The 11,629-nt window shown below is 35.5% G+C and overlaps 1 protein-coding gene across 1 annotated transcript; it reads right to left on the bottom strand.

Moving 5' to 3' along the window:
• Positions 1-342: 342 nt before the first annotated feature.
• On the bottom strand, positions 343-1,328 carry DPRX (divergent-paired related homeobox). The gene is given in 2 exon segments (XM_040626572.1): positions 343-681; positions 810-1,328. Coding segments are annotated over 2 exon segments (615 nt in total). The 5' UTR covers positions 1,086-1,328.
• Between the last annotated feature and the right edge of the window lie 10,301 nt (positions 1,329-11,629).

Genomic DNA, 11,629 nt, shown 5'->3' with positions numbered 1-11,629 from the left:
ACAAAATGATTACCGCCACGGCATTAGCAAACACCTCCATCCTGTCACATGATTGGTTTTTGTGGTATACATTATCTAGTGTTACAGTTCTGTGTCTTTGGATGAATATATACAACCAGGTTACTGCCATCCTAATTATGACATGAAACATCCCCATCCCGATAAATTGCTTTAGCGCCTCTTTCTGCTGTAGTCCACCACATGGGCACTTTTGTGTCTTTTTTATTTCACAGAGCATGTTTTCGAAATGCATCCATGTTGTGTAGATCTTGTGTCTGTCTCTTGTATAAGAATCAATGCAAATCATTACAATATGCGACCTTTTGTGTCTAGCTTCTCTCATTAAGTTCTTTGTGGACATGCAGAACCAAAAGAACTAGCAGTGACGCTTGTGGAAAGAATTTGAGATTTCATAATGGGACAAAGGAAGTAGATGGTAGGGACTTGATAGCAGCCAAAATGGACTATTTTGTGGCCAACAGAATGGTCTGGGAGAGCCTTAGAACTTGGGCATATGCTGAGTTGGAAGGAAGGTATTGGATGATCTGTATAAACCAGGGAAGCAGCGTGGGTGCCATCAGGGGATCCTGAAGGTGCATCCATATTTCTCTTGGAAGAGCTGGTCTTGACTTGCTCTCCAGGTAATTGCTGTTGTTTGGCTTTTTTTTTTTTTTTAAGATTTTATTTATTTATTTGAGACAGACAGGGATAGCGACAGAGAGCATGAGAGGGGAGGAGAGGGAGAAGCAGGCTCCCTGCTCAGCCCTGATGCAGAGCTCGATCCCAGGACCCCAGGATCATGACCTGAGCTGAAGGCAGGCACTTAACCGACTGAGCCACCGAGGTGCCCCATGTTGTTGTTTGGCTTTCTTGAGCTTTGCTCTATAGTTCTTGAACCAAACCTGCAGTACTGTGGGATGTATCTCCAGTTTTGAGGTCACTTCTTTCTGAAGCCTAGGAGTGGGGTATGGGTTCTTGCTCAATAAGAATTCCAAATCTGCCAATTGTTTCTCAGTGAACATCATTCATTTCTTTTGTGAATGCATCTGGTGCTTTCTTGTAGGAAGTTCTCCTGTGCCTGACATCCTGAGTTCTAGAGGTGTTTGCAGGCTCTGGTCCTGTGTCAAGCCTGGGTATGCCTTCTGAATGAAAACTTATTTACAACATTCCAGATCTCATTCAGGCACATTCTGAGAATAAATAATGGCTACAAAACTTATGCAGCTATCCCAAGGCTGTTCTCAAGAGCAGCCTTAACGTTAGGGTTGCCTATAGAGATCAGTCTTTCACTGTCAGAAGAGACAAGACCAATCTATAGTCAACATAAAGATTTCACTCTCTTTCCCCCCCCCCCCCCCCCCCATTTGCCATCCCTTGGTACCGATGCCCAATCAGAACCCAGTTCAGATCTCTCAACTGCATTCTTGGATGGAAAGACAGAAGGTCCATCAGTGTCTGGCACTTTGTCACTGCTTGCAGTGAACTAGGAAGAAAAAGACTAGGGAAGGGTGGTAAGTCAGGCAGTATAACCAGAGACCTATTATAATAAGCAAAAACCACATGGACCTTCCCAAGTTCCAAATCAAGTTTCCACTGGACGCAACTAAGCTTCACAAGCCATATTAAACATGTGAAACAGTGAAAAAGATTTCAAAACTCTTAATGATTTTTTTCATAAATTAGAGATTTCATGGGCTCAAAAAATAGTAATCTTATATTTGCACAATGTTTTATAATATGCAAAGATTTTTCATTCTTTCCTTGAATCCTTTCAGATAGGAAAGGCAGGTGTTATTTGTATTTCAAAAATAAGAAATGAAAGACCATAGAGATTACAGGAAATGTTTTAGGTCACACAGGAAGTAAATTTTGAAACAGTCGATAAGTGCCTTTTCTTCTTTCCTCTCACTCCCTTCCCCTGTCAAGTTATATTTCATCTGCAAAGTAGTCATGAGCTGTGTTTTTCCTTTTGTTTCTTTTGACTTTTTTGGGAGATACTTATATTGATCTGCAAGTTTAGTAAGAAGCACTGCAATTATTTTCTCCCTTGTACTTGTCCAAAAGGAAAAGTAACTTATATTTCTGTTTAATTCTATGGGTGTCTCATTCTTAAAAAAAAAAAAAAAAATCAAATGCAGTGTGTTTGAAGTCCTGACACTTTTTTAAAAGCTAGGGATGTTTGTTGTTGCTGTATTTGGAAAGCTGACTCTGACGTTTTAGCTATAGAAAAAAATGTTGATATATCTGTTATGTTTGTCACCTTACCAAAACCAAGAAAGGTAGGAAAATGGAACAGCTGGTAGATATTCATAATTGAGACTGTCAGAGTGAGTATAAAGAGAAATCTGTTGATGTTGAGGCTTTTGATCTGACTCTCCAGGCAGGGGCGGCATTGGCAGAGAATCACTCCCAAGTACCACTCGCAGGTAGAAGCTCTACTAAGTGCCCACATCCAAAATGCTTGGAGGATTGAAAGGACTTTTCACCAAAAGAAGTTTCTTTTCCATCTGAAATGCCTACTCTAAATGAATGATTAAAATCTCTATGGTATGGGATTAAATTCAATGGAAGAGAGACCACATTCTTATTATGTTTTCTACTCAGAGTTAGCAGTTGCAGAAACAGGAACCAAAATGGTGGATCAAAAGTAGTCACTTTATGGTATTTATATGCTGCATTTTAAACTAAATTTCATATAGCTTTGACAAATGTAACTTGAAAAAAGACTATTCTTGGGTTAAAAAAAGAAAGTCAAATAGTGCCTGTTTGGGGAGTTGATGGGAATTATGGTAAAACAATAAGATTTTCACTTAATATTTATCCCCAGAGCGCAGATACATGAAAAATATTTTATCAAATATGGTGCGTTCAGTTCCCTCTGTTATTTTTTTCCCCAAATCAGTTAACTATTCTGCTCAAATGATATATGTTTTCTTCCCAGAGTATTCAATTTTTAATTTTCATACTTAAATGCCTTTTAAAAATTTGCTCAAGTGTCCTAAAGGAAACCATTAACTTGATAAATTGATTTATGGTCTTTTCATATTTTGTAGGGTTTTTTGTTTTTGTTTTTATTTTTTTTATGTAGAGGCACATGAACACTAAGCTATTTAACAAGTTAGGTTTCTCAATGTATTTTAGGATATCATTTCCTCCTTAGATAAATGTGCTGATTTGCTTAGCACTGCTTCAGAAAGCACACAAAGCAATTTGAAAAATATGCAAATATTGTGTTGGGCTTTTTTTTAACATTGGAGGAAAAAATAAAATGTGTCCTACTTGAGCATATTGCCCTTTTTACTTTTGAAGAAAAAAATCCCAGATCCTTATAAAAATGCCAGATAAATAACAGTATAATTGAAAACTTCCAAAGGAAAAAGAAAGTTATTTCCAGTCAATCTTCAGTGGAAACCACTGGAGAATTTTCCAATAAAACAGTCGTAGCAATCGGAATAGCTAACAGCTCTTCTTCTTTTTTTTTTTCGTTACATTAAAAATATTTAAATGACCGTAGGCAGTTATAAACAATAATTCCCTCAGATATCTATCTCGTCCTCCAGTTGATTCTTCCTTCCAAAGAAGTAGGTAGATCAAATATTACTGCATAAGGAAGTATATGACTAAAATAAGTACTTTTTGTATTTTGAACTCAGGTTTTTACTTTTGAGTACCTGTTTCTTAACTTCTGCTGGTTTATATTATCCTTATGGTTAAAATTCCCCCAGCCCCTATCTCCAATAAGATGGTTACACACGTACATATTTTCAGATCTTTATCTTCTCATAAAGAGATATAATACCTTAGCCCACAACTAAAAGGGTGGGGGGAAGGGAGGATGTACTTTCTTCCCCAGAAGAGACATTAAACAAGAACTCACCAAAGAATGTTTTGAGACCCAATTCCTTCTTTCAAAAAATATAAAAATAATGAACCTGGTCCTCTTTAACAAAGTCTTGCAATTTTGAACATTTGTAAAGAATTAAGACCTAGGAAAGACTGATCTCTAATATCAACATATAAACCTTGATTTTGTCATGCGTTTTCTACCTGCATGGTGTCAAAGCACAAATTGTAACAGAAAAAGGTAAACAGGCCAAGACTTCATTCAAGTCTATTGAAATAGACAATAGAGGCCAGAATTAAGTCTGAACTCAAGCCCACTGAAAGAAAGAGCCATAGGGTTTTTAAAAGCTGGAGTAGAGGGGGAGCATAGGCCATCTGTGTTTGCTAATTGGCTTTATCCAAAGAAAAAGGAAACTTCTCTTATATTTTGGACAAAAGATAATGTCACTAACTTGGAGAAAGACACCCACCAAAGTTAGGCTCCCACCCTCCAACAGAAACAGGGAGATGAGGATGCTATCTCATTGATGACATTTTAAAGAAATGTTTCCCAGATCCCTTAAGAAAGATATTCCTGGGATATTAAATTGGCAAGAAGCTTTTTAAAAGACATATCTTGAAGGGGCAGTGAAAACATTTACAATTAGGTTTCTAAAGTAAATATTTTAAGAAAAGTGAGTTTAGGGGCCTAAAGTCAGAAAGAAGCCTATCTAAAGTTTAGTCAAATTGAGGGACAATTAAGATCCTCTCAATCAATAATTATAGATATAGATATATAGATATGCAGATATAGATACAGATGGCACAAAATGGCTTATAAATTCAACTTACTTTACTTGGGCACAAATTTTATCTTGCTATTATCTAAGAGAGCAGAAATATAGTTTACAACACATCTTTCCCAGGGATTATCCCTAGCAAGAGTAAGAACAAGGAGTTCTCAAGAACTACAAATAGCAACAGATTCTAAAAATTTATATTCAAATTATCATATAAAAAATATACTTCAAAATACTATTCTAACTAAAGTCTAACACCATGGTTATTATCACAGAATGTAGAATTAGACTTCTTGGGTTCAAATATCAACTCAACTGTTTAGTAATTAAGTGACCTTCGGCAATTACGGTGCCTCAAATTTTTTTTCTTTACAATTTATTTTATTTATATGTATTTGTTTTTGAGAGAGAGAGAGAGAGATAACAGTGGGGGACGGGGGGAGGGAGAGAGAATCTTAAGCAGGCTTCATGACCAGCACAGAGCCCAATGCAGGGCTCGAGCTCAGGACCCTGAGATCATGACCTGAGCTGAAATCAAGAGTGGGACACTTAACCATCTGAGCCACCGAGGTGCCCCTCTGAGCCTCACATTTCTAAATAAACTGATAAACTGAATAATAATAATAATTCATCACTGGATTACCGGTAGGGTTGAGTTTATAAATGTAAAGTACACAGAAGAGTGCTTTGCATTTAGTAAGTACGAGGCTGATCTTTCTTCATTCTAGTCAAAGATTTGCTATTAGTATTGCATAACAGAGCCCTTCTCATCTTTGGCACTGCAGAATTCTGAATCAGCTTTTTTCAGGATGGTGATCAGTATCTTCAATCCTTTTTTTCTTACTCTCACTAGGTGTCATTGTATTTATTCATACATCTGTAGGATAGGTCATCTTAAATGATAAATTCATAAATATCCCTGTACTGAGTTCAGCTTGCTGAATGATAAAACCATAACTATTGGAATAATAAAAACAAGTCTCATGCTGTTGACATGAAATCTAGAATAATAGCAATGGGTGGGTTTTGGAAACGCAAGATACCAGCAATTCATCATAGAGTTACCTTCATGAGATGTCCCAAGAGTCTTAAAGATTCTTGCCAAAGAAACTGATGATGCCTCCTGCTTCTTCTTAATAATTTCCTAAGCTTCTGGCATGAACGAAAAAATAATATAGAGTAGGAAACACTACAACTTTTAGAGTTGGAATCCTAGCTCTTTTAATTGTTACCTATGTGATCTGAGCAAGTTAATTAACATTTTTGAACATTAGTTTGATCATATCTGTTTTTAATTTTTTAAGAATTTAAAAATAGTAATACATTTTAAAACATTCAGTTAATGATGTGTGCTTAATGCTTCCTCTTCTGGTGCCGAGTTTTTCCCTTCCCTTGCATCTTTATGAAACTCTCTAAAACAAGCTCATTCATTCATTCAACGTGTGGTATGTTGTGCCCTCCTAGTGTAAAGTCCTAGGAGTATAAGGGGAACATGTCAGACAATGGATACTGCTTCACAGAAATTATGTAGCCAAGTGGGGATGTTATAAGTGAATAGTGAACTAAAGCTAAATGTGATAAATGCCACAAGAAGGAAATGCAGTGTTCTGTGGAGGAATCTAACACCTCATCCATACGTGGATGGTCAGGAAAGACTTATAAGAGACAGCAAAATCATCATAACTGAAGTCGTGTTTTTAATGAGAGTAAATATTATTGTTGAAGCATACAGTTGGGGAGGAAAGAGGTGAAGATTGAGGTTAAAAAAGTAGGCATTGCCCAAAGGAGGAAGAGATATTTAAGTTGTATAAAAGAGTTTGGATATTATCTCATTGGAATTGGGGACTGAGCCAATGATTTTCAGCTTAAATAGTCACATGATCATATTACATTTTAGGAAGATAATCACAGCTATAATACAAAAGATGAAACAAAAGGGAAGAGATAAGTTAGAATCATTGGTAATAATTGAGGCTGGACTTTCAGGTTGTCTGAACTAGGGTGCTAGAAGTAAATGTGTAGAGAAGTAGATAAACTCAAGACATATATAAGAGATGCAATCAAGATGAACAAAGATGGAAAATCAAGGACAACATCTAGGTTTCCAGTCTGAGCAACCGAGTGGAATAATTCTCTAAGATGGGGAACAATGCAGGAAAAAAAATGGAGTTGAGAGGGGCAAGGACAAAAAGTCCATCCTTTGACATATTAAATTTTAGGTGGATGTGGGGCAATGAGGTGATAATGACAAGAGTTCAAATATATAGTTTCAGAACTCAATGCCAGAATATAGATAAATCTCAAAATTGAGTGATAGAGGAAATTATCTAAGATCAGACTACAGAGTAACAGAAGATATGGACACAAGACAAAATCTAAGGAGCTCCAACATTTAAGAGTTAAGTAAAGAACAAAACAAAACAAAAACCCTAGAGGCAGCTGGGAAAAAGAGGTAGGAGAAATGCTATGCACATGTGCTATCAGAGAGGTAAGGACACAGCATTCCAACCAGACCTAAGTAAACAAACTTTTAGGTAAATCAATTTTTTTAGTTGATCAGGCATTACATAATGTAATATAATGTGCTTTATTCCTCACAACTTTCCCTAATGACTACTAAGCTTCTTACTTGTCAGAAGTCAAAAGCCAGTTTTTAAAAGATAAAAACCCAAGTAACAACATGGAAAACAAAAATAAAAGACAAACAATAAATAAGACAAAAACAATAAGCAAACCACAATTACTAAAATCTGATTCCTTAGTTGTTTGTGATGAGTAACCAGTTTTTATCCTAACTCAACCCTGGAGAAATTATTAGTCCTTTAGTTATTATTTACATAACATTGTTAGAATTTGATCTAATTCTGGAAGATACATCATTGGCAAAGGTACATTTCTAATGTGTGCCAATGTGAAGCCATAAGCTAGTAGGATTAATTCACCAAGCCCAATGCAGATAAATTTCTAATCTGTTAAACATTATGAAAATAAAATTACTACAAAAACAGAAATTTTTTTGAGGGAACAAATTCTGTCAGGGCTTGTATGTTTATTTCAATTAGAAAATCCATGGAGATAAAATAGTGATGCACAGACAGAACAATTTTCTCCAAATCCACTGCTTTTCCCTAAAGCTTTTAATGTCCTTTCAGTCATTAAAAATAGGCCCAATATATTTAGGGTGAGAAGTAGGGGAGGGCAAGTAATATGTACACAGGAAGCTTTCTGTGACATAAAGGTGATAAATTTTATAAATAAGACCTTTTGGTACCTTAATAAATAAGGATAGTCAGATGGAACGTACAGGAGATAGAAAAGGGAGGCTGACTGTTATAAAGAAAAGAGTACAGATTTTAAAGCCAAGCAGACCTTGTTTTGAATCTGTTTTGTCACTTGTCAGCTACGTGACATTGGCAAGTTTTTTAACCTCTCTAAACTTCAGTTATTGCACTCACTTAAAAAAAAAAAAAGAGAGAGAGAGAGAGAGACAATATCCTCTGGCAACATTCTAGAGATTAAGGATAATATAAACATATGGATTAAAGATAATGTAAATACTTAAAGATACTGAAAAAGCTAATGTAAAGCAACTAGAATGATGATTTGCACTCAACAAATAAGAGTTATTATATATTTCTATAAACACCAGTATATAAATTGTAATATTGTGTAAGTACATTACCATATTCAATAAATATTGGGTGCCTTGCACAGTGCCAGGTGGTGAGGATGAGGAGTTAAACAAGGTTGATAAGCTCCTCTCCCTGGTAACTTAAGTTCTAGTGCACTCCCTCAAATCTGCACCTCGCTTCCTGCTCCCAAATAACTAAGCACTTTTCTAAATTTAACATTAAGAAAAATTTGATTTATTATAAAGACCAAGTGGTGGGGGGCGGGGTGCGTGGGTAGTTCAGTAGGCTCTTGATTTCAGCTCAGTCATGATCTTGGGATCCTGGGATCGAGCCCCACATTGGGCTCCCTGTTCAGTGCAGAGTCTACTCAAGGACTCTTCCTCTCCCTCTGCCCCTCCCCCAGTTGGTGTGTGCACAGGGGCACGTGCACGTATTTTCTCTCTCTCTCTCAAATAAATAAATAAAGATTAAAAAAAAAAAAAGACCAAGCTGGCATTTATCCAGGAAGTCCAGAAAATCCACTGAAGGTTTTCTGGTTACATGGTGACAAACCAGATTTACATTTCAGAAAGATTATTCTGTTGTTAGTACAGAGAAAATCTACTAACAGATCTTTGCAATGGTTTGGCTGGGAAATGATACGGCCATAGGAAAGAAGAGAGTGTACTAATATAAGAATGTGTCAGAGACAGAATCAATAGGGTTGTTGTCTGTTTTTCTGTTTTAGATAATGGATGCCCCATCTTATTACGAACCAATATAGTGAATACAAAAGAAGGTGCTAGTTGGAGTGAAAACTAGGTAAAAAAATTTTATTAGATGAATTTCACTTGGTTTTCATTTCACCAAGCAACTTGCTCTTTTTGCATTATGTGTAATGGGAAATAAGGTCTTTCAAATCCCAGTTCAGATGTTCTATCCTCCATGAAGCCAGCTCAACCCAAGAACAGTTGAGCTCTCTGTCCTCTTCAGGGTTTCTTGTGTACTCCTTAGTTACTGGCTATATCTCCACATCATACTATATCATACATTTACCTGTCTCTATTACTGTGTGCTTCTTGAAATTGGGGCTGATGCTTCATCTACATGTGTTTATCCAAGAATGGCAAAATGCCATGCACATAACAAGCAATGTATAAATAATTTTGAATTGAATTTCTTAAGATAGCTTTTTATAGATCAAGATCTATAAGATTTATAAATATATATCTTTATATAACCATTTATTAGTGCTCTCAAATACACAGTGAGGTGTCTGTGGACACATTAAAACAATCTTTATATAGAGTCAAGAAACTGGTTTCAGGCTCTGGATGCATCAATTAGTAGCTGTGTAACATTGGAAATAAATATTTTTTGACTTTCTGAGTCAGATTTGTAATCTAAAACATAGGTATACATAATTGTGTGGTTCAGATGAGAGGACATCCTTAAAAGCAGTCTTCAAAACCACAAAAGAATATTGACATGCAAGTTAATATGTTATCTTGAGGAATAGTTTTTTAAGATTTTATTTATTTATGTGACAGAGAGACAGCCAGCGAGAGAGGGAACACAGCAGGGGAGAGAGAGAGGAAGAAGCAGGCTCCCAGCCTAGGAGCCTGATGTGGGACTCGATCCCGGAACGCCAGGATCACGCCCTGAGCCGAAGGCAGACGCTTAACAACTGCGCTACCCAGGCGCCCCAAGGAATAGTTTTTTAAATCATGCATGTTTGTTGATCTTTTTATACTTTCTAAAAGATATGCAATGTGTAAATATGCTATTGCGTTTTTAGTACATATTTTATAATTAAAATATAGAAATAACAAGAACCAATATTCAAATATACACTATCCTTCTGTTCATTTCTGTAGAAAGTCAATCTTTGAACCATTGAATCTTTGAACCAACCATTGAACTTTCTAAAATTTACATATTTCTACAAAATATAAATTTTATCCTGAGCTGGATTACCACTGGAATTTATTCTTGCAAATCATAAAACAATAATTAATATAATGCATTTAGAAACAAGTGGTATTCATTCTTTAATTCCTGAGTTTTGTATCCAAAAAAAATTATATGAAATGTTGAAAAAGAAAAGATATTCATCCACAAATAAATAAAGAAGAGAAATTGGTAGAAAAAAATTGACAAAACTAAGGGTTGGTTTTCTGGGAAGATAAACAAAATTGGCAAACCTTAGCTAGACCAACTGAGAAAAAAAGAGAAAAGATTCAAATAAATATTTCTGATGCCCCAGAAATAACTGTTAAGAGAAAACTATAAACATTTACTCACCAACAAATTAGATAACCTAGAAGAAATGGGTCAATTCCTAGAAACATACAACATACCGAAAATAGAAGAAATAGAAAGTCTGAGCAGATCTATAATTAGGAAGGATATTGAATCAGTAAACAAAAATCTTCCAAAGAGGTCCAGGAAAATCTTGGACTAGGTGGTTTCACTAGTAAATTCTACCAAACATTTTAAAAAAATTAATGCCAATCCCTCTCAAACTCTTCCACAAGGAAATTAAAGAAGACAAAAGAAGTGGAAAGATATCCTGTGCTCATGGATTGAAAGACTTAATATTGTTAAAATGTCGATACTAACCAAAGTAATCTGCAAATTCAATGCCATTCTTATCAAAACCCCACCGGTATTTTTTACAGAAACAGAAACAAACAAACAATAAAATTCATATGGAACTGCATAAGACCCCAAATAGACAAAACAATCTTTACAAAGAAGGAAAAAGCTAGAGGTCTCACACTTCCTGATTTCAAAATATTTTACAAAGCTACAGTCAACAAACAGTACGGTACTGACAAAAACAGACATATAGGTCAATGGAACAGAGTAAAAAGCTCAGAAGTAGACCCATAATTATAAGGTCAACTGATTTTTGTCAAGAGCCCCAAAAAACCATAATGGGAAAAGTCCCAAAAAACCACAATGGGAAAAGAATATTCTTTAATGAATGATGTTGAGAGAATTGGATATCCACATGCAACAGAACGAAATTGGACGCTTATCATATACCATATACAAAATTCAACTCAAAATAAATTTAATACTTGAATTTAAAACCTCAAACTGTAGAACTAGAAGGAAACAGGAAAAAATCTTCATGGCATTGGTCTTGGCAATGATTTCATAGATATGACAGGTAACAAAAGCAAAAATAGACAAGCAGGACTACGTTAAAGTAGGCAAAGGAAACAAGAGAGTGAAAAGGCGAGCTCCAGAAGGGAAGAAAATATCTACAGATCATATATCTGATAAAGGGTTAATATCCAAAACATATAAATAACCGCTCTACTCAATAGCAAAAAAGTCCAAACAGCCTGATTAAAAAATGAACTCGAGACTTAAATCGACATTTCT

The sequence above is a fragment of the Ursus maritimus genome, unplaced genomic scaffold (assembly GCF_017311325.1).
Source record: "Ursus maritimus isolate PB19 unplaced genomic scaffold, ASM1731132v1 scaffold_11, whole genome shotgun sequence".
Lineage (NCBI taxonomy): Eukaryota > Metazoa > Chordata > Mammalia > Carnivora > Ursidae > Ursus > Ursus maritimus.
The sequence above is the reverse complement of the archived record's forward strand: the minus strand, read 5'-3'. Positions and strand labels throughout refer to the sequence as shown.